At 46.3% G+C, this 25365-nt stretch overlaps 2 protein-coding genes across 2 annotated transcripts in view; one reads left to right on the top strand and one right to left on the bottom strand.

Annotated features, from left to right (window-relative positions):
* Positions 1 to 10189: 10189 nt before the first annotated feature.
* Positions 10190 to 20661, bottom strand: masp1 (MBL associated serine protease 1). Its single transcript, XM_085183804.1, has 13 exons — positions 20534 to 20661; positions 18904 to 19120; positions 18649 to 18826; positions 18264 to 18395; positions 17124 to 17320; positions 16911 to 17058; positions 16722 to 16840; positions 16387 to 16465; positions 15227 to 15352; positions 14896 to 14970; positions 13286 to 13533; positions 12987 to 13175; positions 10190 to 11753 (listed from the first exon to the last, which is right to left on the bottom strand). The coding sequence occupies exons 1-13, from the start codon at positions 20536 to 20538 to the stop codon at positions 11286 to 11288; spliced, it is 2181 nt and encodes a 726-aa protein (XP_085039930.1). The 5' UTR covers positions 20539 to 20661; the 3' UTR covers positions 10190 to 11285.
* Positions 20662 to 23102: 2441 nt separating this feature from the next.
* Positions 23103 to 25365, top strand: part of clrn1 (clarin 1) — a 6689-nt gene continuing 4426 nt past the window's right edge. The window contains exons 1-2 of the mRNA XM_085183828.1: positions 23103 to 23897; positions 25025 to 25204. Coding sequence (XP_085039954.1) covers positions 23645 to 23897; positions 25025 to 25204 — 433 coding nt within the window. The 5' untranslated portion in view covers positions 23103 to 23644. The remainder of the gene's footprint in view (positions 23898 to 25024; positions 25205 to 25365) is intronic.

The following is a 25365-nucleotide window of genomic DNA, read 5'->3' as shown; positions in this document are numbered from 1 at the left end:
GTTCGTGTTTTCCTCTGAAACAATAAGTTCTGTTGGAGCAGCCTTTCAACGCCTCTCTCTGTCTCTGCTAGCAAAGTTGACCCAGACAACAAAGTAAAGCTAGTTTTCAGCTACGAGCCCGACACAGAACCCACCGTATTAGCCAGAGGTCCCTTTACTACGGTTCAGAGCCACGGACCTGTTTTATATACGCGCGGAATAGTTTTCTATACGAGATCGCTGCTAAAAGTGCAGCCTTACCTAATGTCCACCTACTGTTACTCATTTATATTAAGATTTAAAAATCTAGTTGGTGTTGGTATGGTGAGTAGCCTACAGTAATAGTAACAAATCACACAGCAATAGTACATTCATGTAGTTGTAAACAGCATGATAATATATTAAGTAATCCAAAGTATTCAGAATATGTTACTCTCATTGAGTAACGTAACGGATTACGTTACAAAATACATTTTGGGGCATGTATTCTGTAATCCAAGGGCGTAGATTTGGTTTTGGCATTGGTGGGGATGGATGATTCCACCACCGAACCCTGCCCCGTTTCTTTTTTCCCCCTTTTTGTCTTTGCTAAAGACTAAAAAAAAGATTAACAAAAGGGAGAAATATACTTGCCTACATGAACCACCAAGTCATCATCCAATTTCACCTGTGATCTTGTATCACCATTACTCTCTGAGCTTTGTGTTGGTTCTTCTGTCACCTGATAAATAGGACATACATGACAATAAGAATAAAATGTGTAGCTGCTTTAGTGTTTCTGTCAGTTTGTGCAGATCTTGACTCATCAGTAATGTTTGTAGGCTGAGTGCATTTTTAAAACAATTTGTGCAAACTGCACTACAAGGTGGAATATTTGCAAAATCATGAATACTTGTGAAATTAGATGGTGGTTGCTCCTTATGTATGGACATTGCTTGTGGTGTACCCCAAGGCTCAGTTTTGGGCCCAAAATTCTTCAACTTAAACATTAACAACATCTGTAAAGTGTCCAAAGTATTAAAAATGGTTCTCTTTGCTGACGATACAAACATCTTCTGCTCTGGTGATGATCTGCAGAATTTATTGGAGGATATGACTAATGAAATAAGTAAAGTGAAGTTCTGGCTTGATAAAAACAAATTATCATTAAATTTGAATAAAACTAAAATGATGTTATTTGGAAATAGTACTTTAAATACAATGCTAAGATTAAACTAAATGGTGTTGATATTGAAAGAGTCAGTGAAAATAAATTTCTGGGGGTAATAATAGATGAAAAACTGGAGTGTATTACACTATTAGTACATCTCAGAGACACCTTCTTTCTCAAGAAGTCACATGAAGAGTAACAGATTACATCTCTTACTGTGTCCGACCAAACAACTGCTGTGGAAAGTCAGTTATTAGCAGTTTTTTAACTACACCCGTAAATGAACGTTTGACTGAATGCTGATAAGTGAATACTGAGAATTTAGGAGGAAATGTTTTCAAATTTTCCTGCAGAGAATCTGATTAAAATGTTTTTTGCACTCAGCGAGCAAGAATCAGTTTGATCAGTGACCTTTTTTCAGCCAGTAACCTTTAAGGTCACACATCCGCTGTAATATTATAATTTGCTGTTCTTTTTTTAATACACCTTTGTAGAGAAGAAAAGCGTCTGGATGTCCTGATGCCAGATGCTTTTCTTTCCAAGCTCCTTATGTAGCTGAGCTATAATGTACTGAGTGAGTCATCGTGAACTTTCTCAAATGTGCATTGTATAGATTTTATTTTTTTATTATTTAGATGGAATTTTTGTAATACTAAGGTTCCACATGTCACTGTTGTAGTGGGGCATCAGTGGGACACCGATAGTACATGTCGCATGTGTGGGGTTTCCCAGCCAGAGCTGCATGGACTCCACACTGATAAGGCTCATTCTCCGTAGCTCCTCCCCCTTTACTAAATTATAAGTTTGGTGTATTTTGCTTTACTAAGTATTAGTTCTTAGGGCTAAATGCCCCCAAAGTGCTGATGCAGGGATCAAGAGTATGGAGGGTCAGGAGTGACAAAATGGATTAATTCATACACATTAATAATGAATTAAATGTGGCAGTAATTAATTAAATGCCCATTCATGTCATTTAAAACACTTAATAAATTATTTATTTATATTGAAACACTTAATTAATTATTTGATGATGTATTTATTTAATTCATTTAGGCACTCCTGACCCTGCAGCTGTGTTCTTCATTTATTTTTATCTGTCAGCATCACCCATCAAACTCAGGGGGCGGGGTTAATGCTGTTTGAGTCAAAACCATTGCTTTGGGCTGGTGGCCATTCCTTCAGTGGGCGTTTCTCAACAACAACAACTATGAACATGTAGAAAATAACTGAACTGTGCTTTGAAGTACTCTGTTTGTGTGTCACCAAATACACTTTTAATATTTTTTTAGCCGAGGATGTAGCGTTTTTTTAAGATAGAGCCTGTTTGCAGAAGTGCTGATTTTGTGGATTTCCTGGATGTCTGTCTCACAGCAAAGCGTGTGATAGAGCCGGTACACAACTGTCATAACCCCAGCTGACGGTACACCGGCTTCATTCATTATATCTACTCGTTTCAGTCGCCATTTCTGAATTATAGCTAATATTAAAAAGGATGAGAGAGATTAAATAAATCAGATTAACACCTGATCTTTGTGTTTTCTGTTCAATAATCAGTGTGACCTGTGTATACACGTGTAAACTTTATTAAAAGAGATAATATTGGTGTTCCCGCCATATAGTAACTCTCAGGTTTAACTGTACCAGGCTTGTCTGGACTGACGAGTTTACTGTCAGCATTTTAATCGCTAGTTTAAAGGCTGTAGGCTGCAGCCGTTGCTCTAACACTGTATAAATGTAACAGGCCTCAGTGCTGGTTCTACTAGTCTGAGCTGCTTCCAGCTTTATTTGTGAAGAGCACAGCAGCTTACAAAACACGTAGCTAGCTCGTACAGCTGCGACGTAAAACCTTCATAAACTAAGATGACCTTGAAATAATGGGGCTATGTGCGGTGATGCTAGCGTTAGCCATGTTAGCACGTTACCTTCACAGGTGGTCAGACTGCGAAAACAGGCACTCAGTCAGAGGTTGGGCTCTCCGTTTCACTGCAGGGTCCCTTCATTCTTCACATATCCGTGTCGAGCCGAGTGTAAATCCCGAGGCTGAACGGCCTTTGTACAAGCACACACGCTTCTTAGCAGGGCGAAGCTATGAGCTAGAAAAATCCAGGCAGAAAGCCTGTGTCTGTCCAACCAATCAGAGAGCTCCTTACATCCCACAGTGTGGCTAATTTGAATAGCCGCGAGGAAGTTGTTAATCGAAGAGCTAATCCAGCAGCTAATCCCAGAGCGAACAGGAAAGGGAAATGGATTTTGAAATGAGTTTATTAAATTGGAATTCAAAAATAAATTTACAAATGCAGAATTTATTCTACAATTCATTATTTAAGCACAGAATTCTTTATTTCGATGCGCGTGGCTCTCGCGGTCCTCCATAGAAAAATGAGTCCAGTATTATAGAATGAAACCAAAAACACCCGCCGCTGCCTTTTGACGGTGCAAAACGTTTCGTCGATATTTTTGTGTTTGTTGGGGAGAAGACTTACAAACATACTGTACAGCACTTCAGAGTCACACTGCTAGTGATCAAAGATTTATGTAAAATTGACAAGCTGAACACATTTTGTACTGTACAGGAGACACGGCACCAGATTGATTTGACAATGGTCTACAGCCAATCAGGATACAGAACACAATGCGTTGTTAACACCCCCCCCCCCCCCCCCCAAAAGAAAAAACATGCAAAATTGCACACAAAAGAATCAGCGAAAGTTAAACCGCATTATAGCGAGGGACTACTGTACACGAAGACAGGACAGAGACAATACGAAGTGGATTGTGCAGTAGGTATTAAATACCAGGTTCAAGTTATGGTCGGGATATTGTAGACAAGACAGGACACGGTGTGGCTGCTGCGACCTAGCGCCCCGCCATCTTTCTGTCTTTTTTGTGAAAAAAACTATTAATAGTTTAGAAAGGACTTTTACATTTTCATAATATTCATGGCTGTGTGGTAAAGCTGACATTATCTCACTTGTAATGGTTCAGATTGGACACTGTGACTGGCCGGTTCTGTGCTCCAGGCCACATGTTTGATACCCCTGGACCCATGCAACGAAGTATAAAAACCGTGTCCACACTTTGGGCTGTGAAGAGTGAAAGCAGATATACGGCGTGATATCGAGCCAAATGCTTCAAAGTGTTCCTTGATGATGTGATAAAGAAGTGGCGTTCCTCCTCCAACCACAAACAGGAAGCTCATGAAGCGAGCAGTGTCAGTGCTTGTACGACACTCACCACGAGACCTCTGAGCAGGATGGCTGCAGTCGCACAGCTCTGCTTCTCCCTGCTGTTCACTCTCATCAGCAACATTCATGCAGAAGAATTTATCGCCATAAAAGAAGAAGGAGAGTCTTTACAGTTCAAGCTCCCAGATCAAAACAGCTCCTGCATCACCTCCAGACGTGTTGGTGAAGATACTCTGGTCCTGTGGAACATCTCTGACCCCTGGAACAGAAACTTCACAGTACATGAAGACCTGACAGGACGACTCTCATTTCCTGAGACATTTCATGGTTCTCCTTCATTTACTCTCAACAACCTGACCCACTCAGACTCTGGACTGTACCAAGAAGTGTGCTGGACTCAGGGCAGCGTGACATATGAGAGAAACATCAGCCTGACTGTGTGTAAGACAGTAAGGGGGGAAGAATTGATCATAAGTCCTGAAGACACTGTAGACGTACAATGTAAAGGAGCAGGTGAGAATCTGACGGTGCGTTGGATCAGACATGACAGGAAGTACAAACAAGACATGTGGAGTAGTTTCAGAGACAGAATTTTGAAGGTGAATAAAGTCCAAGAAAGTTTCCTGGAGGTGACAAACACATCACTTCTTCATGTCTTCAATGTACAACAAACTGTTTACATCTGCCTGGTGATGAACCAACAGCAGTGTGTGAGCACTTACTCTGCACGTTTGATCAAACAAATAAAGCGACGTTATGCTTCAGAGGGAGACACAGCTGTGCTGGAGTGTCTCTTCATGGACCCCATTCATGACCAGCCCCCAGTTTGGTGGATGGAGGCACCTCCCTACATTGCTCAAGAAATTGGTCGAAACTTCTCGCTGGTATTTCCATCACTAATGTTAAAAGATTCAGGTTACTACAGCTGTGTAGGTGAAACAGTAAAAGATATGTACTGGCTTTTGGTGTGCCCTAAATTTGGTCCACCTGCAGTAAAGGTTTTCTCAGAGGGAGATGAAGTCACTATGAGATGCTCTGATGATTGGAAAAATAGTGCTTTGTTCTTTAGGTTGATCCAAACAGAAGACAAAATTGTGTTCAATGATGTGTTCTGCAGTGACAATAGAATCACTTGTTCCGATGACAGCCTGATAATCTCTAATGTCTCACTGGAAGATGCAGGAGAGTATGTGTGTACAGGTCTTAAGTCAGGTGTTGAGTGTGTGTCAGGAGAAAAAACAGTTCTGATCTACAGAGAGCCCTTTGGGGTTTACTCGACCTTCTACAGAGTCAGGTGGATACTGCTCAGCAGTCTGCAGTTGATGCTTTGTGTTGTTGTGGTCTGTGTGAGACAGAAAACCAGGAGAGGAGAGCAGCTTTCAGCTCAGACACACACTTAATATGCTCATAATAATAATAATAATAATAATAATAATAATAATAGTAATAATAATAATAATAATACATAGAAGTGAAGAAATCAAAACAAAAACAAACAAAAATATTATTGTAGATATGAATCTGTGACCTGACTGGACGGTTCAGTCTCTTATATGATTGTATATTTTAAACATTTTGTCTTTTTCTATCTTTCGACTTAATTCTTGTTTATTTCTGCTCATATTTTATTTCAGTTATAATGATTATGTGCTTTTTTGTTTTATGTGATTTGATGTTTATCCATATCTCATTCATGTATCTCTCAGAGTATCATTTTGAATATTCTTCTGTTTCTATCAGTGATCAGTTCGATCTATAATAAATGTTAGAAACCAGTTGTAAATGTATTCGTTCTTCACTCTGATGTGAATCATTATCATCTCTCTTGGAAAATGTATTTTGTTATTGTGTTTAAGAGCAGATTCATTACAGCACCATGTTCATCTGCACTATATTGTTTTCATTGTTGTGAATAAACATGATTGTCTGATACAGCAAACACTTCATAATATGGACGTTACTGCTTTGATTGTGTTTTTATATTCTCCATTTTTGTTAGGAATCATTTCTGAAATAAAAATATCTAAATCTAATTTAACAGGCTGAACGTTGATGCTCTTCTGTCAATGACTCCATGATGATTTTAAATTTTAATAAACACACAATCCTCATATTTCAGTGCAGGATGTAGAGCAGAGTATATCAGTCAACTGGATCAGAGCTCAACAGCATTTTGAACTTAATATGCAGCCAACACACTTTAACACGTGTCTGATGTAGAGTGAAACATATCATGGAAAAATGGAAGACGAGAGAAGCTGCACATGGTTATCATCATTTATTTATTCATTTATTTTTTTGCCTGTCCCATTTTGATCTTTAGCCATCAGAATTGTTGTTTGAAGGCCAAGAAAGATGCCATGTTGGTCCATTTGATTGACCTTTATTATAATTGTGTATTTATTTTATTTTATTATCGGTTGTTACAGACGGGACAGACATGACTGGGGGATAGGACAGGGAGAAGGAAAGAAGGAAAGAAAGAGAGGGAGAGAAAGAAAAACAGAGGGCAGAAGAGATGATGAGAAAGGGGGGAAGGAACAAAAAGAAAAACAAACACCTGGATCACCTGTATGGAGAAAAAAACAGAAGAGAAATCAAACAAACAAAGAGCAACATAATAAAAACAACACGATCACAATAAACTAGCTAGCAGTAGATACTTTTTTAATTTCACCTGTTGAGAAAGAAAAAAGAAAACAAGCAGAAGAAACAGAGAAACATAATAAACAACATCATGATGATCTATGTGAATATAACAGTAAATACTAAATATTAAACATTATTGTGCAGCAGTAAGATCGACAGCACAGTGTGCTTTGAGGTAGGAGCCAAAAAGGGTGTAGTTTGTGTGTGTGAGCACCCGTGTGTGCACCTGTGAGCATGGACGCTTGTTTTTAAAAGGTTCCTTCATGTAATGATCTGCTAGAGGGTGTGGGGGGGCCACAGCCCCGTCCTCCAGGGCATGAAGCAGGTATGGAGGAGATCATCCAGACATCCAGAGACCCCCAGAACACAAGAGACCAAGAAGACCAACAGAGGGGCAGCTGCTGTCCCAGAAAGAGCTGAGGAGAGTCCCAGATGAGGGTCACTCAGCAGCTGAGCCACTGTCCCAGACTGTGTGTTTTATGAAAACGGGCTCGTGATTTACGACGCATCCGAAGACCTGGAGAAGAGGAAGTTGATGGAAAAGGGAGCAGACGACCCAATACCACGCATCCCCAGACACAAGCCGAGGACGCCATTCTGGGAAAGAGCGAGCGGAGCGCCGCGGCAGACCCGGGAGGAACGGATGAAATACATCCAGGAAAAGCTCCAGGGATTCAAGCGTTTGGATAGTAACACCTAATCTAAGACTGCAGTTCTCTGTAAAATAAGAGTAATAGGTTTGACCGCAGTTATGGGATGTTACTGGCTTTCTCCAAGAGCGCTGCTATGATGAGCGGAGATCACCCAGCAGCACTACGAGGGGCTCTCTGGGACTCCATCTTTTTTTTGGGGGGCGATCGTGGCTCAAGAGTTGGGAGTTCGTCTTGTAATCAGAAGGCTGCCGGTTCGAGCCCCGGCTCCGACAGTCGTTGTGTCCTTGGGCAAGACACTTCACCCGTTGCCTACTGGTGGTGGTCAGAGGGCCCGGTGGCGCCAGTGTCCGGCAGCCTCGCCTCTGTCAGTGCGCCCCAGGGTGGCTGTGGCTACAATGTAGCTTCATCACCAGTGTGTGAATGTGTGTGTGAATATGTGGATGACTGGATATGTAAAGTGCTTTGGGGTCCTTAGAGACTGTAAAGCGCTATATAAATACAGGCCATTTACCATTTTCTGGCAAGAAACACATCTTTCTGCCACCGAGCACAAAACATTGTGTAAAATTGTGTTTAAAAATCTGTATTATTCCTCACATATCCCACACGCCATCTTATTGTCAAAGTACATTTCCAACTTTCCTCACAAATCAGAGATAAGGAGGGGCGTTATATACTGGTTAAAGGGTCACAGATCACAAGGACGTTAGACTGTTTAATGTGTACAGACGGCCAGGGACCGATAAACATCTGATCAGGACCCTTTTTGAATCAATTGCAACAGAAACATCAGGCGTATTAATATGTGGTGGAGATATTCACTTTTTCTGGACACGTCCAGTAAAACTAAAGTGTCACAATCAGAAGCTCGATATGTTAAAAGAAGCAGGGTTGGTCGACGTATGGAGGGAATATACTGTTTCTTCACATTCCCACCATATGTATTCAAGACTGGACTATTTGTTTATGTCACACTTTGATAAGCACAGGATTGTAAATTGTGATATAGGGCTGAGAGATATTTCGGACCATGCAGGCGTGTACCTGACACTTCTGCACTCATGGACGCTTAATACTAGTCTACTAAATGATGTCAAATTCAAAAGGTTTGTAAAAGAAGAATTTAAGGAATACATGGACTATAATAACATGTTTCTCCTCAGTATTTTATGGGATGCAGCGAAGGCAGTTCTTAGAGGGAAGCTAATTTTGTGGTCCTCATAGAGAAGTATCTAAAAGACCTCACTACGAGACTGAAACACCTACAATCAGAACATATGAAAAGTAACAATGATGACACGTTATCACAAATGAAAGAAGCACAGCAGATATTAAACAGGTTATATGATGACCAAACAGAGAAAAGGGCTAAATTCATTAAGCAGAATTATTATGAAAATGGTCCCAAATCCAAGAAACTCCTTTCGTGGAGGATACGGAAACAGCACACTGACAGATTTATTCAGAAAATTAAAAACCCAGCAAATGATAAGATATGACATGAAAAGTATAAAGAATCTTTTGTGACCTATGTGACCCCGACTGTACCATTGACTGTAGAAAACATGGGCGACGCGACAGCTCCCCAAAAATGAAGCCAAAACGTCTCTATCGCCCCCTGGTGTCTGGCTGCAGTATAGGTCATAAGCCCCGCCTCCTCCATGTTAGCGGATGGGACTGGGGTCAGACTAAAATAAATTAATTCTCCTCAGATAATTTTTTTCCAAAGATTCTTTCTTTTGTTTTCAATAGTTCTCATCACGCTGATTGATGTTCAAGGGGTCTCCTTTCCCATAAGTTTGATTCTAATTCCTACCGCGGTGATGTTAAATTGGGGTGAAACGTCATCATAAGAGCTTTGACTGACAGCTGCAGTCACGGAGAAACTTGCGTATCTCTGTTCGCGAATAGCAGATAGAGCGTAGGCTCTGAGAGGAGGGCCAGCGTTTACGCTACGAAAACACGACCGAGTGTTTTAACCTGACAGCCTGAGGTGTTCTTCAGTAAACTGGACTACCCGACAGAAGGACCCGAGGCCCCGCTGCACTTTTTCGGTAAGTTAAACGTGTTTGTAAGCTACTCCGTAACTACCGTCCTTAGCTAGCTCCTGAGACCTAGCTAGCTAAGATGAGCACTCGGCTGTCAGGGTTCGTTTAGCTGTGCAGGTGAATGAATTTACTAAAGAAATCAAGAGAAACGCTCCGGGCTGCTCAGTCACTAATTACTGTTACTGTACTTTTATTACAAGTATTATACTGTAAAAGCAACAGGCTGCACCCTGCTGCAGCTCCTGTGCAGAGCTGAATATTAAATATGTGCAAACAACAGCATGTTTTCAGTCTCTTGCCACATCTGTAAAGACAGTGACAATTTTTTAAAGCTTGTACTTCAGTAACTCCTCATTAATCAGGAACTATGGATTAAAGTACTGTAGTGTACTGTGATACTGAAAATAATGTAAGAGAAGAACTTCAGCTCCTGAGTGTGTGAGGACAGAATAATCAGCTTTATTTCAATATTGAGGGATAAAATTTATATGTGAGTTTGATGGTTCTGTTGTCTTTGTGATTACAGGAGCTGCCCTCAGATTCAGACCTCAGCACCACCCAGTGACAGCAGACAGATCATCCAACATGTTCACATGTTAACTGCAAAATGAACTGATGGAAACAGTACAAAGGTTAAAGTACCACATGTGCTGTAGTGAAAGCTGCAGCTTTATTGATAAAGTTAAAGACAAAAAAACAAAAGGATTAATCACTCATGTAACTGTGTCACTATATATCAGCATTAACAGGACCTCAGTTTGGTGTTTCACAAAGCTGCTGATCTCAGACCTGCACAGCTTCTGTTTTAAACACTTGATGTACTCAGCTGCATGAAGAGCATGTTTGAGTTTCTCTACAACAATTAAATAAAACCTGATGAAGGTCAAAGGTCGTCACTTGTATGTTGAACTACAAACTTGTCAAAAAAAGTGATTCAGAGTTATTCATACCAGAGTAACCAGAGAGGATCATATATTTTTAAATATATAACTTTCTACAGGACTGAATATAATATCTTTATGTAAAAGTCTGGAGCTTCTGGGGAGTATCTGAGTATTTATAACATTACACAAACCAAAGGTCTCATCACAGTGTTGATGAAATGCTGGGTTTATCCATCTCCTGGGGCGGGCCTACAGAGGAGTGCTGAAGATTGTCCCCTACTGGCTAGTAGTGATTACAGAAATCAATACCATGATGGGCTTGAACTTGAACCCTGATTTCACTGTTTTATCTGTGAGATTTGCCCCAAGGAGGAAATCGGACAAATATCTTTTATTAAAACTACTGGCTGGTGCAAAGAATAACTCGCAAATGGCTAAACGTGGATCCACCGTCATGTTTGGACTGGATAGGCATTATCAAGGAAATTTACACAATGGAGACTTTTTCATTAAGACTTGCTTTGAGAAGTACTGGAAAAACGGGACCTTTACTTGAATGGAAAAATATTAAAATTCTGGTACCAAAAGTGTCATTGCTGTAATTCACCTGTTTGTACCATAAATGGATGCCTTTCTTTAATGCGTCTTTGCTAGCCTAGCGCTCTGTACTTGTTAAAGGTCTGAATGTTTTGTAAAAAATGTACAAAAGTACCAATAAAAATAAAGTAAACCCAGCATCACCACCAGGGGGCAGCGTGAAGGTGACTCTGAATCCACTCCACATATTTGGCCACTCGGGTATAGACTCCATACACTCTCAGACTCCCGCACTCCTCCGGTCCGCCCCAGGACACCAACCCAAACACCGCCCACCTCCGGCTGACCTCGTCCTCCATTACAAACGCACCCCCGCTGTCCCCTAGGCAGGTGTCCCGCCCCCCCTCGAAGAAGCCGGCACAGAACATGTTGTCAGTGATGTTGTAGCTGACGGAGCGCGAGGCGTAGCTCGCCTCACACTCGGCCTGGGAGACCACAGGCAGCTTCACATACTGCAGGAGGTCAGAGGTCATCTCGAGGTCGGTGTCCGACACAGGGTCAAAGGTCAGAGTGGATGAGGGGGAAGAAGAAGTAGAGGCGTTGGGGTTGGAGATTCCCCAACCAGCAACCACACCCAGAGAGTTGGGGAGAGGTGCCAGGGGGTCATCCTGGGGTAAAGACAGAGGTCAGAGGTCAACCAGCAGACAGATCAGTAAAATATTTACATCGTTATTTTAAAGACATAAAGAAACACATGTGATTCAAAAATACTGTAAATAAAGCAAACGTGTCCACATCCAGCCCAAAGCAGACGTGTCTCTGAGACGAACGCTGCTGGACAGGAGCGAGTTTCCACCGGGCTACACCTCCGCTTCATCTGGACGCCACCTGCTGCAGCTTTGGAGGATAAATATGGAGAAACGCTTCTGCATCACACCCACCCAAAGCATTCTTCCCCTGCAGATTTATAGGTCGTCAAGCCTCGACCAGGTCAGTGGACTTCACTGTGGTTTCAAAACACTTTGAACTTCATCACACCAACCCTCGCTGTTTTAGAACTGACATGATGGCGTCCACGAGCAGTGGCGGTCCTAGCCTGTTTGGCGCCCTGGGCGAACACTCCCTCTGGGCCCACTCTTCTTCACCGCTGCTTTGGCTTATTGAGGTTTGCAACTTTAATCTGTGCACAGCTGTCTGAGCTCTGGACTTTGGACCGTTGCAGCAGCTCCACTCGTTTCTGCTTCAGCCGTTCTGTTGGAGATTTAGCTGCTTAGCTGTGGGACAGACGGCCTCACGCTGCATACGTTGGTATACAGATGAGTTCACAGCCCACTCGCTCACTGCAAGGTGCCCACATCCTCAGGCGATCCCAAGCCAGCCAGAAAATCTCTCAGCATTTCCTGGATCTGCTCGGGGGCTTCTTCCTGTTAACACCTCACCAGGAGCCGTCCCAATCAGGGACTTTCAGTGTCGAGGAGTAGCTCCTCCCCCGTCTTTAATGAGGGGACCAGCTGACCTTTGGAGCAAGCATAGGTGAGGTTCAGCTTCACCTTCATGCACTGCTGCTAAGAACCATGCTTTGTTTTTACCCCGACTTTGCCAAGCACACTCTGGCAGACTCACGGACACCTGTACAGGTAAGGAGGCCTTAACCGGGTCCTCCTGCCTGAAGAGCTCAGGAAAGCTAACTCCACCTAATCTCCACCTTTTTTCAGACTGAAGTCATTAAAGTCATTCTAGTTTTTTATAAAGCAGACTTTTATTATTAGTTTTACATTTTCAGTCTCTGATAACCGTTGTGTCTGTCAGCTCAGAGGTCCTGTGACCTCTGACCTTTGTGTTGGGAGATCACTCCTAAGTGAACACGGCTTTGTGCAGACTCAGCTGGAGCTGTGACCCACCTGTGTGTGAGGCAGTGGGAGACAGACTGGACGGATGAGTTGGTTAAACTCCACCCGCTCACTCAGCCTCAGCAGGGCGATGTCGTTGTTGTAGTTGTTGGGTTGGAAGTCCGGGTGGAGGAAGATCCGGTCTACGGAGAGGTTGGTGGCCCGACGTTTGTCTCTGGCATCATGGAGACCAAGGAAGACCTGAAGGACAGAAGAAGCAGGTCACTGACAGCCGATGAGCATCCGTCCCACGGTTTGGAAGACGCAGAGACACAAAGCTGATCACAGATACAGGAGAGGACTTCAGAAACCTTGACGTGGTCAGCGGCCACGGGAACGACACTGGTGTCCCTCCTCAGGGACCGCAGGATGTGGGCAGCTGTGAGGACCCAGGACTCCGACAGCAGGGCCCCAGAGCCGAACCAGCGATCCTCTGGGACCCTGGACAGGTCCTCCACACTGAGCAGGACCTGCCAGGGGAAGAAGCCAGGCTCGGCGCTACGACCGCCCACAATCCGCTTCACCTGAGGGGGGAGAGGGCGGGATGGCTGGCCGCAGGCTGGACACGCAGAGACAGACAGACAGACAGGTGAACAGACAGACAGGTGAACAGACAGACAGGTGAACAGGCAGACAAGTTATCAGACAGACAGGTTATCAGGCAGACAGGTGAACAGACAGACAAGTTATCAGACAGACAGGTTATCAGACAGACAGGTGAACAGGCAGACAGGTTATCAGACAGACAGGTGAACAGACAGACAGGTTATCAGACAGACAGATGAACAGACAGACAGGTTAACAGGCAGACAAGTTATCAGACAGACAGGTTATCAGACAGACAGGTTAACAGACAGGTGAACAGACAGACAGGTTATCAGACAGACAGATGAACAGACAGACAGGTGAACAGACAGACAAGTTATCAGACAGACAGGTTATCAGACAGACAGGTGAACAGACAGACAGGTTATCAGACAGACAGATGAACAGACAGACAGGTTAACAGGCAGACAAGTTATCAGACAGACAGGTTATCAGACAGACAGGTTAACAGACAGGTGAACAGACAGACAGGTTATCAGACAGACAGATGAACAGACAGACAGGTGAACAGACAGACAGGTTATCAGACAGACAGGTGAACAGACAGACAGGTGAACAGACAGACAGGTTATCAGGCAGACAGGTGAACAGACAGACAGGTTATCAGGCAGACAGGTTATCAGACAGACAGGTGAACAGACAGACAGGTTATCAGACAGACAGATGAACAGACAGACAGATGAACAGACAGACAGGTTATCAGACAGACAGATGAACAGACAGACAGGTTAACAGGCAGACAAGTTATCAGACAGACAGGTTATCAGACAGACAGATGAACAGACAGACAGGTGAACAGACAGACAGGTTATCAGGCAGACAGGTTAATAGGCAGACAAGTTATCAGACAGACAGGTGAACAGACAGACAGGTGAACAGACAGGTTATCAGACAGACAGGTGAACAGACAGACAGGTTATCAGGCAGACAGGTTATCAGACAGACAGGCGAACAGACAGACAGGTGAACAGACAGACAGGTGAACAGACAGGTTATCAGACAGACAGGTGAACAGACAGACAGGTTAACAGGCAGACAAGTTATCAGACAGACAGGTGAACAGGCAGACAGGTTATCAGACAGACAGGTTATCAGGCAGACAGTTTATCAGACAGACAGGTGAACAGACAGGTTATCAGGCAGACAGGTGAACAGACAGACAGGTTATCAGACAGACAGGTTATCAGGCAGACAGTTTATCAGACAGACAGGGGAACAGACAGACAGGTTATCAGGCAGACAGTTTATCAGACAGACAGGTGAACAGACAGACAGGTTAACAGACAGACAGGTGAACAGACAGACGGGCAGGTACCTGGCAGACAGGTGGGTGCTGTGCTCCTTCCTTCTGAATCAACCCAGTCTCCACTAGGACCACACCTGTATGAAGCTACAAACAGGAAGCGGAGTGTGAGGAGGCCTCTGGTTATCGACAGCAGGTCCAGTTTTTATCATCGTGTTTAAAAACAGATGAGAAGCAAATTGCCCAAAGATGAGAACAAAATAATAAAAATGAATAAAAACATTTGCTGACTACAACCAGACACAGAGCTCGAGGAACAACAAGGCTCAGCCAATAATCAATAATCAGACGAGCTGTCACTGCGCAGTAACCACTGAAGGAAACAAACAGGAAGACCTCTTACTGTTAAGCTGCACGCCGCCCTCCCTGCACACGTACTGAACGGTCGCACCGAACAGTGTGCTGTTGTCATGGTTACCAAACACCACATCAGCCATGTCGACCATCTTTGGACTCCCACAATCCACCACTGTGACAGACAGGACAAAAACACCAATCAGCTTTGAGTCTGAGCAGAAAGGAGGAAGAATGAGCCAGAACCAAACTACAGCTGACCGACAACGAATCAGAGCTGACGTGTTCCAATGATCCAGACACGTGATTTTAATCTGAGACTCATCTCAACGTAACGTGAGACCCGACAGGCTGAAGAGTCAGCGTGTCCTGCAGGGGGCGTCACAGGAACACGCATCGAGACAAAGAGTGCGAACACGTGTGACAGAAACACAGAAACACATGACATCAGCGCCGCCATCCCTGAATGTGAGTCACAGACACACGACAGAAGCTTCTGGTTTTACGTTTTATTGGAAAATACAGACACATCAACACTGTTCGCTCCTGCAGTATCTTTATCGGCCAATGAGACTGGCTTGCTCATTAAGCTAGGCTGTGATTGGTCCGGATGCTGGACAGAGAGCTTGGCTTCCTCCTGGAGTCTGCAGAGAAACAAGAGCGAGAGGAAAGTGTGTGAGCAGCCCTGAACCGTCTCTCAGCACCTCTTACCTGCACAGCTGATCTGCAGGACGCCACGGCGGTGCCTGCCCACCACAGCACGACCGGCCTGGTCAGCCAGCCCCCCCCCCCCACGGTGGTAAAATAAACATGTCATTCATAACTCACCTGTTTTGATTATTAGGGGCGTGGCCTCTGCGACTGACATGTGGATGGTGACACAGGTGGCTGTAGCTACTAGCTTCACCTGAGCTGGACCCGTGGGCCGTGTTTGTGCTGTTGGAGCCTTTTAATGACATCATGTGACCAATAACATGGCTGCTGTGAGGTCACTACTGTACTAACAGAGCATCAGAGAAGGCGGAGCTTCAGCTTTACTAAACGAAAGCCTAACTAGCACTAATGTGACGCTCCTGCAGGGTCTGCAGAGAGCCAGCAGGTGGCGTGTGTGCTCCAGGAAACAGGTTGCAGCAGCAGTAACCCAGACTCCAACACGGGAGACACTGAAACACAAACACTCTGGAGAGGTCAAAGGTCGAGCAGTCTTACTGTGGCACGCAGGAGGACGGTCGCTCCACGATCCATCGGCCCGGCAGTCGATCTGATAGTGATCCAGGTGACCTCCGTCCTGAGCAGAGACAGCGCAGCCAGGTTAGCAACAAGCAGCATCACTGCAGACCATGTGACCCGCACAGCTGATCTACACCTGTGGCGCATAGCTCGGACGCACGCCGCGTTCGCGCTCTGCGTGACCGACCCGTTTGACAGTTCGATCTGTCACATGGACGCCAGTGCGCTGGCCCGTTCCTTCACGTGCACAGCGCCGCTGTTTTTGAAACAAACTAAACATTGACCAAACTCAGCTGATGTGACACGCCCCCTACCTTCAGCAGGTGGTATCCAGGCTCACAGGTGAACAGGACGTGGTCTTTAAAGAAGTATTCTGATTGGAAGGGGTTCATCAGGGCGTTGGGCGGAGTATTGGGCACGGGACATTGACTTCCTGTCAGGAGACAGTAAAAGCTATAACTCCCAGCTGTGTGTCTGTTTGCAGCACCTGGACATGGACTCACCTGCAGCCGTGTAGCCGAGCCTCCAGCCGAGGTTTTCTCCAGAGCCATCGCTGTGGAACACGACCACGGCCACGTTGCTGTCGGTCTGAATGACCCCCGGAGATCGATCGCCGCAGAACGGACCGAACACAGCACTTCCTGCTTTAATCTGACAGGAAAACAGCTGATTAACAGCCCAACACATCACCGAGTGTGTGTCTGTGTTCTCTTCACCTTAATGTAGTCGTAGGGACAGCTGACGTCAGGGTGATCCTCCACATCAAAGTGCGAGTCAAACTGGAGGCGGAGCCTGAAGCCGTCCTCCACCTCGATGCGGTACAAGCACTCGCAGCTCTTTGGGTACGGAGCAGGGAAGTCGACGCTGCTCAGAACTCCAGAGCGTTCCCTGAACACATCGCTGCTGCACTCCACTGAACAGAACAGAACTCAGCTTTATTGTGACAACAGACGTTTGTTACAATATTACAATATGGATCTATTATAGGTTTGTTACAATGTACACGGTATGAAGGCATGTTATGAATGTGCTCTAAGTATGTACAGGCTGTAGTGAGTGTGCAAGCTATGAACAGGATGTGAACATGGTTAAAAATATGAAAACTATTTGAGATTGTAGAGATACAATTGCTGCTATTAATAAACAGTTATAGAGCTATAATTATTGTACAGAATGATTGTCTATACATCATTTACAGTAGTGCACACACACACACACACACACACACATCTCCGGGCTTCCTGACACTCGGAGCTCCTCCCACACTGATGTCCGGCTCTCATAGGCGTCCCCTGTGTGTTTCTATCCAGCTGTGCATTAAAGCACAGCTTTGTGTTTGCACTGATAGTCAGATGTTTCCAGATGTTCCTGAACGATCACGGTGGATTAAATACTCATTTGTCATCTGTGTTTTGTATCATATTTGTTGCATCCATGTTTGGGAGGGAAAAAATCTAAACACAAAAACATGAGACATTAAAGGGGCGTGGCTAACAGAAGCAAAATACAGAGAGAAGAGGTGAGACTCAAGACTTTTGCACACTCAGTGTGTTGTAATGGTTCTGTAATCGGTCAGAGGTCACTGAGAGGTCGTCGCTCTGTAGCAAACCCTCAGACGTGAACACGCACAGGCCTCCCCCACACAGAAACACGCAAATATTTACCACCAATCAGGCGCCGCTATCAGTCACAGCGAGGTCACGGTCCACAGCGCTGTCAGGACATGTGAGGACCCACACATTCCTCCCCCACCCGTGGTTCATATCTCTGGAAAGCAGAGCGCCGCGGAGCACGCTACTGTACTCGTGATGAACGCGAGCGATCAGCTGTGGGTTACGACGCCCGTCTGCGCTCACCTCTGCAGGTGTGGTTGTCAGAGTGCAGCCGGTAACCATAGCGACAGGAGCAGTAGTATCCTCCGATGTAGTTGTGGCAGAAATGATCGCAGAGCGCGTCCTCGTCACTCCGCTCGCTGCACTCGTCTACGTCTAGAGGGGCGGGGCCAGAGGAGACAGGAAACAAGCATCAGATGAGCCTTTTTGTCAGGTGACCTTTTAAACTGATTCGCACTGAAACAGGAAGTCCGCAGACTCGTCACTGCTCGTCAGAGTTCTGCTCGGTCCCGCCTTCAGACCAGCGCCGAGCAGAACTCCGATGAGCACCCGACAGTCCAAACTCCAGAGGAGACGTCACGGCGAGAGACCGAACCCGTCCGCTCGGCGGGCGGGGTCTGGTACTTACCCACGGCGCTGTAGTGAACCACGAACCCGGAGAAGCGCTCCTCGTCGGAGAAGTCGGAGCAGAAGAGGAGGCTGAGGGAGTTTCTGGGGGAAGTGAGGGCCCGCTGAGCCGGCACCTCCTCCGTGTCCGTCTGCTCCCTCCCACAGAACAGCGCCAGCACCTCCCCCTCAGCCTCCACCTGCAGACGGAGAACCATAGTTTGTGACATCACTGTGGCGCAAACACACACACCAAAAACGTGCATGCCGTTCTCACCTTGACGTAGTCGTACTCGCACAGGTAAGACGGCTCCAGGTCGAAGTGGCTGAAGTAGAGCTTGATCTGGAAGCCGTCGGGAACGCTGACGTTCCAGCGCAGCTGCGTGTCCCGGGGATACGGCTCCGGGAAGTTTGGTGAGCACAGGCTGCCATACATCCCCGACAGCTGCTGAGCGCCGAGTCCGAGCGAGAAGAGCAGCGAGATGAGGACGAGTCTGACAGGAAGCAAAGTGACACTCGTCACAGAGGCGCGGCCCCCTCCTCATCAGAGGCCTGAGGCCACGCCCACACGCATCCTTCAGTGAACATTACACGCACAGCAGCCTGTTCCTACTGCACATGCTCAGTGAAAGCCTGCTCCCACCCAGCACCGTCAGTAAACACGCCCCCCTGACACTTTATTTGGTACAGCTGGTTAGCACCTGATTGGACGTCGGTCAGGTTCCAGAAAGGCTGCTTCCTATCAGCAGCCCGCTCCCCTGACCTCTGACCTTAGCGAGGCATCTGCTGCTCGCTGGATGTTGGAGGGGAAACGCCCGGCAGAGTTCACAGTTTCACATTTTATAACCGCTTTGCTTCAGCTGTGCCTCAGTTTCAGTGACGTGTGCAGCCACGACAGGAAACGCACACCCAGGGGTCTCACACCGTGGCCTGGGGGCCACTCGCTGCACTTTGACCCCTGAAGTGACTTTTTGTTCAAATAAGTTCTTTAAAAAGCCAAAAAGATGAATCTGAAGCCAACATGAGCAGAGAGCACGAACATGCTGAGACAGACTCACAAACTCATGCGCGCACTTGTTTGTTGCACACAAACACAATGACGGCTGCAGTGCTGCGCGTGCACAGACCCTGTGTTTGTTTGTTGCTTGATGAAAGGACTCAGCAGAGATGGGCAGGAACGTAATCGATTACCAGCACTAAAAAAACTCTTGTTACACAATATTTGAAATGTTAAAAACAAACACATTTTAGGAAATATTTGTTTGTTTTACTTGAGCGCTGGTGTAAGGAGCTGACAAAGAAAAGCGTCTGGACTTCTTGAAGTTGCTTGAAGACGTTTCACCTTCATCCGAGAAGCTTCTTCAGGTCTGTGCCCCCACCTTCACAACGAGCTCACCCTAAACTCTGGCTGATTGTGACCCACACCCAGTTTCACGCCTCAGGCGATTAGAGGATCATCAGGGGGTCCTTTTGTCCCTCTGTGGGGGGAAACTCCCACTAGGTTTAAATCTGGGACTCTCCACCATTTGACCTTAGAACTGAAGAAGCTTCTCGGAGGTGAAACGTCTTCAAGCAGCTTAAAGAAGTCCAGACGCTTTTCTTTGCAAGCTCCTTTGACCACGATGACCTGGATGACTGAGAACCTTCAGACAAACTTGAGCGCTGAAATGTCCAATCAGATGACAGAGCAGTGGCCGCAGCTCCTTTCACTCTGAGACCCAAGTGCACAAACCTTCATCCCCCCTCTTCATCACCTCCACCTGCGTGAGCTGCGGGACCACGCCCCCGCGGCGCGTGTAATGACACCTGATCACCTGGAGTTCCGCTACACCGTCCGTCAGAGAGTATCGATCCTGATCAGCACCGACTACAACAACCTGCAATCACGTGACCCCGAAACTCCTTACCTCATGTTGGACGTGGCAGCTGCTCTCAGCTCCTCCGGCGGCTCCTCCGCTCCTCTGTGCTCCTCCGGACACCGACCCCGGGCTTCACCCCGGCGTGACGTGTACTGAGAGGCGTACGTCACCACGTGCCATGCCGAAGCAGCCTGGAGGAGCAGCGCCCCCTGGGGCTCAAAGCGATTCTTTTCGTATTGAAGTCCGTTTGTTTGTTTACCTGTTTTACGTCACATTTAATCAACTTCCTGTTTCCTGACTGCAGCAGCTGCCAGAGTCCAGTCAGAAAAGACCCGATTTAAGAGATAAGAGATGTACACTTGTAAGAGTGAAAGGACATCCGGCTGTGTAACAGTGGCGCAGTCAAAGTACTTTTTTTTCTTTTTTTAAAATATTAAACTTTATTGAGAAACAGTTTACAGAACATGTACACAACCAGAATAACATTAACATATGTCAGGGGCTGTAATACAAAGAATTACAAACATTCAATAATTTGTAATTACTACAAACAGTAATAGTTTTCACAGCCTTTTGTTCAGTGATCCATGAATCACTTTTATGTAACATAAAACATCGTTGTAGTGTTTAAAATCAGGCTTTTTGTTACTGTATTTGCATTTGTGAAAATAACATTGAGCTAAGATAACTAACACGTTTATTATGAAGTAAACATCTTATTTTTGCCTTTGAAAGAAACAAAATACAACATTTTCCCGTTTCACAGTAAAGTCTTTGTAGAGATGTCAGCAATGAATCTACTGAAGTCTTTCCAAATGTTCCAGCGCATGAACAGATCCTGAGGTGCTGCACAGTCAGGATGGCTTCCACAAAACCCACAGCTCACATTTATGTCCCTTTTGAACTTTGTCACATAATGATTATGCAGTATTTTAAACTTCCTTCACTTTATTCGTTACCAGATACTTGTTAGGAATTGTTACTCTTTTCCAGTTAATGTCACTGACAAAGGAATTCCAATAAGAGACCACATGTGGAAAAGTTAGAGATTCTGTCTGGAACAAAGCACCAATATTCTTATTACTTTTACTACGGTTTGTTAGACAGATGCTTCCTATGTGTGAATCTGAAGGGAGAGAAAACTTTAAAAAGCATTCAGTCAAAGTACTTTTACATGCAGTACTGCAGTACATCAGGAAAAACACGTGACCTATCATGAGCTCACCTGAAGACCCTCAGCGTTTTCCTCACATGTCTTTTCACAGTAAAAGCACTAATGACAGCACAGACACTTCCTGTGGTTTTCCACAATAAAACCTCTTTGTTAAGAAGTAAGATAAGATAAGTCTTTATTGATCTCACGGCGGGGAAACGCGTGCGTTCCCACAGCTCAGGTACAGAGAGCAGAAGAAAGTCCAGAAATACAAAATCAACAAGATAATACAATAAATACCACGGTAACTGAGGCTCTATGTACACGCACACACAGCGTGTGTTACGGAGAAAAACATTTCAGCTATTCTTCTACTATCACTATCTAAGAAAGTATAGATATGTACATGCAAACACACGTACACATCCATACATATAAGGTGCATCATCCACGTGGCGTGACTGTGGTGGTCCACAATGTCCACGTGACTCATGACATCATGATGGAGGAGGCTAACTGCTGTTGACTGATCCGTGAGTTTCAGTCTAAAGGAGCTGCTCAGCACAGACTCATGCAGAGGGTGGTGTGGGTTGTTCATGACGGAGGTCAGCTTTACTAACACCCTCCTGTCGCCACCTCCACAGACTCCAGAGGACATCCCAGCACAGAGCTAGACCTCCGCACCAGTTTGTCGATCCTGCTCCCAGCAGGTCACTGCAGAGAGAGGCGGACGCTAGCACCGTGTCATAGAAGAAAACAGACTGGATGTAAAAGATGGCGATATCTCCTGCTTCCTGCTTCCATTCTCAGGTGTTTTACCTGTCAGACCAGCGGTCAGGAACTCCAGGCCTCAGCCTGGTTTTAGAGGTGTCAGCTGATTTAAAAGTTCTGCAGAGGCCTGTGATGAGCTCACTCAGGTGTGCTGACCCAGGGTGATACCTGAAACCTGCAGGAGCCTGAGGCCTCTGTTTCAGTCTATTCCAGATGTTATCTGAATATTTCAGCATCACTTCCTGCGCTTCCTGTCCCCCTCCCTGAAATGTCACAGAGCCGGTGTTCTGGGAATTCATCCTACCTGGCAAACCATCCTACCCGTTGTTTCTGCGCATGCACACAACACAAAATTCAGTGGCAAATTGTCCTACCTTTGTGAATATTAGCTAGAAAAATACTCTGACCGGTAAAATTAACTGCCAAACCAACCTACCTTTGTGAATGTCACCTACAAGCATACTTAAACTGCTAAAATTTTGTGACAAATCGTCCTACTTTTGTTAATCTGAGCTAGAAGCATACTTTAATAGCTACATTTCAGTGGGGAACCATCCTACCTTTCTGAATATGCGCTACAAGCGTACTTTAACAGCTAAAATTCAGTGGCAAACCATCCTGCCTTTGTTAATAACAGCTACACACATACTCTGACGGGTAAAATTCAGTGGCAAACCATCCTACCTTTCTGAATATGCGCTACAAGCGTACTTTAACAGCTAAAATTCAGTGGCAAATCATTTTACCTTTGTTAATAACAGCTACACACATACTCTGACGGGTAAAATGAAGTGGCAAACCATCCTGGCTGTATGCATATGAGCTACAAGCATACTCTGATGGGCAAAGTTAAGTGGCAAACCGTCATACCCACTTACATTGGTGCTGGAGTTTCTCTGTGACAGCAGAAATGTGCATAAACTACTGACGGTAGGACGTTTTACCAAAGTAGGATGGTTTGTCAGAACACCGGTTTTAGGCTGAAAAAGGTCCCACGTGACCACAAACCGCGATCAGCAGTAAGGTGTGAAGGAAAGATGAGTTTGCGCGCGCATCACAGGCTCGTGCTTCGTCTTTAATGAGAACTCGAACCTCCTGGCTGTAACCCGAGCCCTTGTTGCCATGGACGCAGCGCAGGTGTGCGCTGGCACCTGACGTTTCCCGCGGCCCCCCCTCCTCTCGGAGGTGGAGGCGGGGGCGTTGTGGCCTCCTCCCCCGGCTCCTCCTCCTCCATCATGCCGGGCAGACAGAAGCAGCTCCTCTTCTCCGTGTGCGGGCTCCTCGGCCTCTCCTGCGCGCTCACGGCCGCGGTGGCCACCGGCCTGCCGCTCTGGCTCCGCGGGGCCGTGCTGTGCCGCACCGGGGCCGAGCTCGTCAACGCCACCGGGGCCGAGCTGGACAAGTTCGTGGGCGAGCTGAGCTACGGGCTGTTCCACGGACAGCGCGTGAAGCAGTGCGGGCTGGGGGGCCGCGCGGCGCGCTTCTCCTGTGAGTGATCGCCGATGGTGCACGCGCACGAGCGGTAATTCACGCACGAGCTGCTGCGAGTCTGTGCACGGCTTTATCAACAACTCTGCATTAATAATAATCAGGTTGATCTGCAGTAACTGTCGTCAGAGTGTTGTTGTGAAACTACAAAAATAAAAACACTGATTGATCGGGACAGAAAACTGAAAAACATTCAAGATGTCAAACAGATTTCATAGGAACTCAAAGTCCATAAACTGAAGACCCAGGACCAGGACCGAGACCAGGACCAGGACCAGGACTGAGACCAGGACCAGGACTGAGACCAGGACCAGGACTGAGACCAAGACCGAGACCAAGACCAGCATTTCTGATTTGGGCTTGTGGAGCCGGAGCTCTGTTGTCACCGGGTGATTTCTGAACCCTGCTGCTGATCCGAGACAAACGCTGAGCTCAGCCTGCGTGAGGTTCACGCGTCACCGTCACGCAGGCTGAGCTCGTCTCATTGGCTCGTACACACGGCCAGCAGCAGGCACCTTTATAAATAAGGTTAAAGGTTAAATGAATCCAGCTGCAGATGTGAAACCACTGGCAGATAATCTTTTCATTTGTCACGTGACTCTGTGGGACAGGAAGCTGCTCCCTCTGAGGTCCAGGGGAGCGGCGGCGCGGCACTAACGAGGTTTCCGCCTGATTGCGTGGGATCTGCGAGCAGAGACAAAGCCGCTCTGTCCCTGCAGGACCTGCGTCTCTGCTTCAGAGCTTTTCGTTTCACGCCAGGACGTTTGTCAGCCTTCGTGGGTGTTACAGCAGTGGGGGTGTCACAGCTGAGCTTAGCGGGGAGGCGGAGCACGCTCCAGCAGCTCGTGTTCTCTTAAATCGACTCTCTTACTAAATATCTGACAATGTTCACGTCCTGTGTCTGCCGCACACTTCCTGTCTCTGAGTTTACAGATTTCTGTCACGTTGGCGCTCTGTTGATTCTCTGTTTGTCACTTCCTGTGTCGGTCTTGTCTGTTGTGTGTCAGCGTGTCTTCGCCTGCTGTTTGACCCTCTAACAGGAAGTGCTGTCTGTGTGTCCCGAGGCTCGGCGACCTCTGTGCTCGCTGCAGACACGCCTCTCACTGCTGTCTCTTGCTGTCTTCCAGTCTTCCCTGACCTCCTGAGCGCCATCCCCACGGGCCTCCACGTCACCGTCATCTTCTTCTGTGGTGTTGTGACGCTCTTCTCCTGCGTGGCCACCGGCTTCTTCTTCTTCAACGCCTTCGGCCGACCCTACGAGACGCTGCAAGGCCCCGTGGGACTTTACCTGTGGACCTTCATCACCTGTGAGAACCACACCACGCTAAAATACGACCAAAAGCAAGACTGTTAGAGATGGGGGGGTGGGGTGGGGGGGGGGGGGGGGCAGTGTCACTGAAATGCATGCTGGGACAGGTGGCGGGCTCCCTGTGAGCCTGTCACGAGATATAAAATATGGATGGTCTGA

This window comes from Neolamprologus multifasciatus, chromosome 14 (genome assembly GCF_963576455.1).
Source record: "Neolamprologus multifasciatus chromosome 14, fNeoMul1.2, whole genome shotgun sequence".
Taxonomy (NCBI): Eukaryota; Metazoa; Chordata; class Actinopteri; order Cichliformes; family Cichlidae; genus Neolamprologus; species Neolamprologus multifasciatus.
This window is presented reverse-complemented; position numbering and strand designations above follow the sequence as displayed.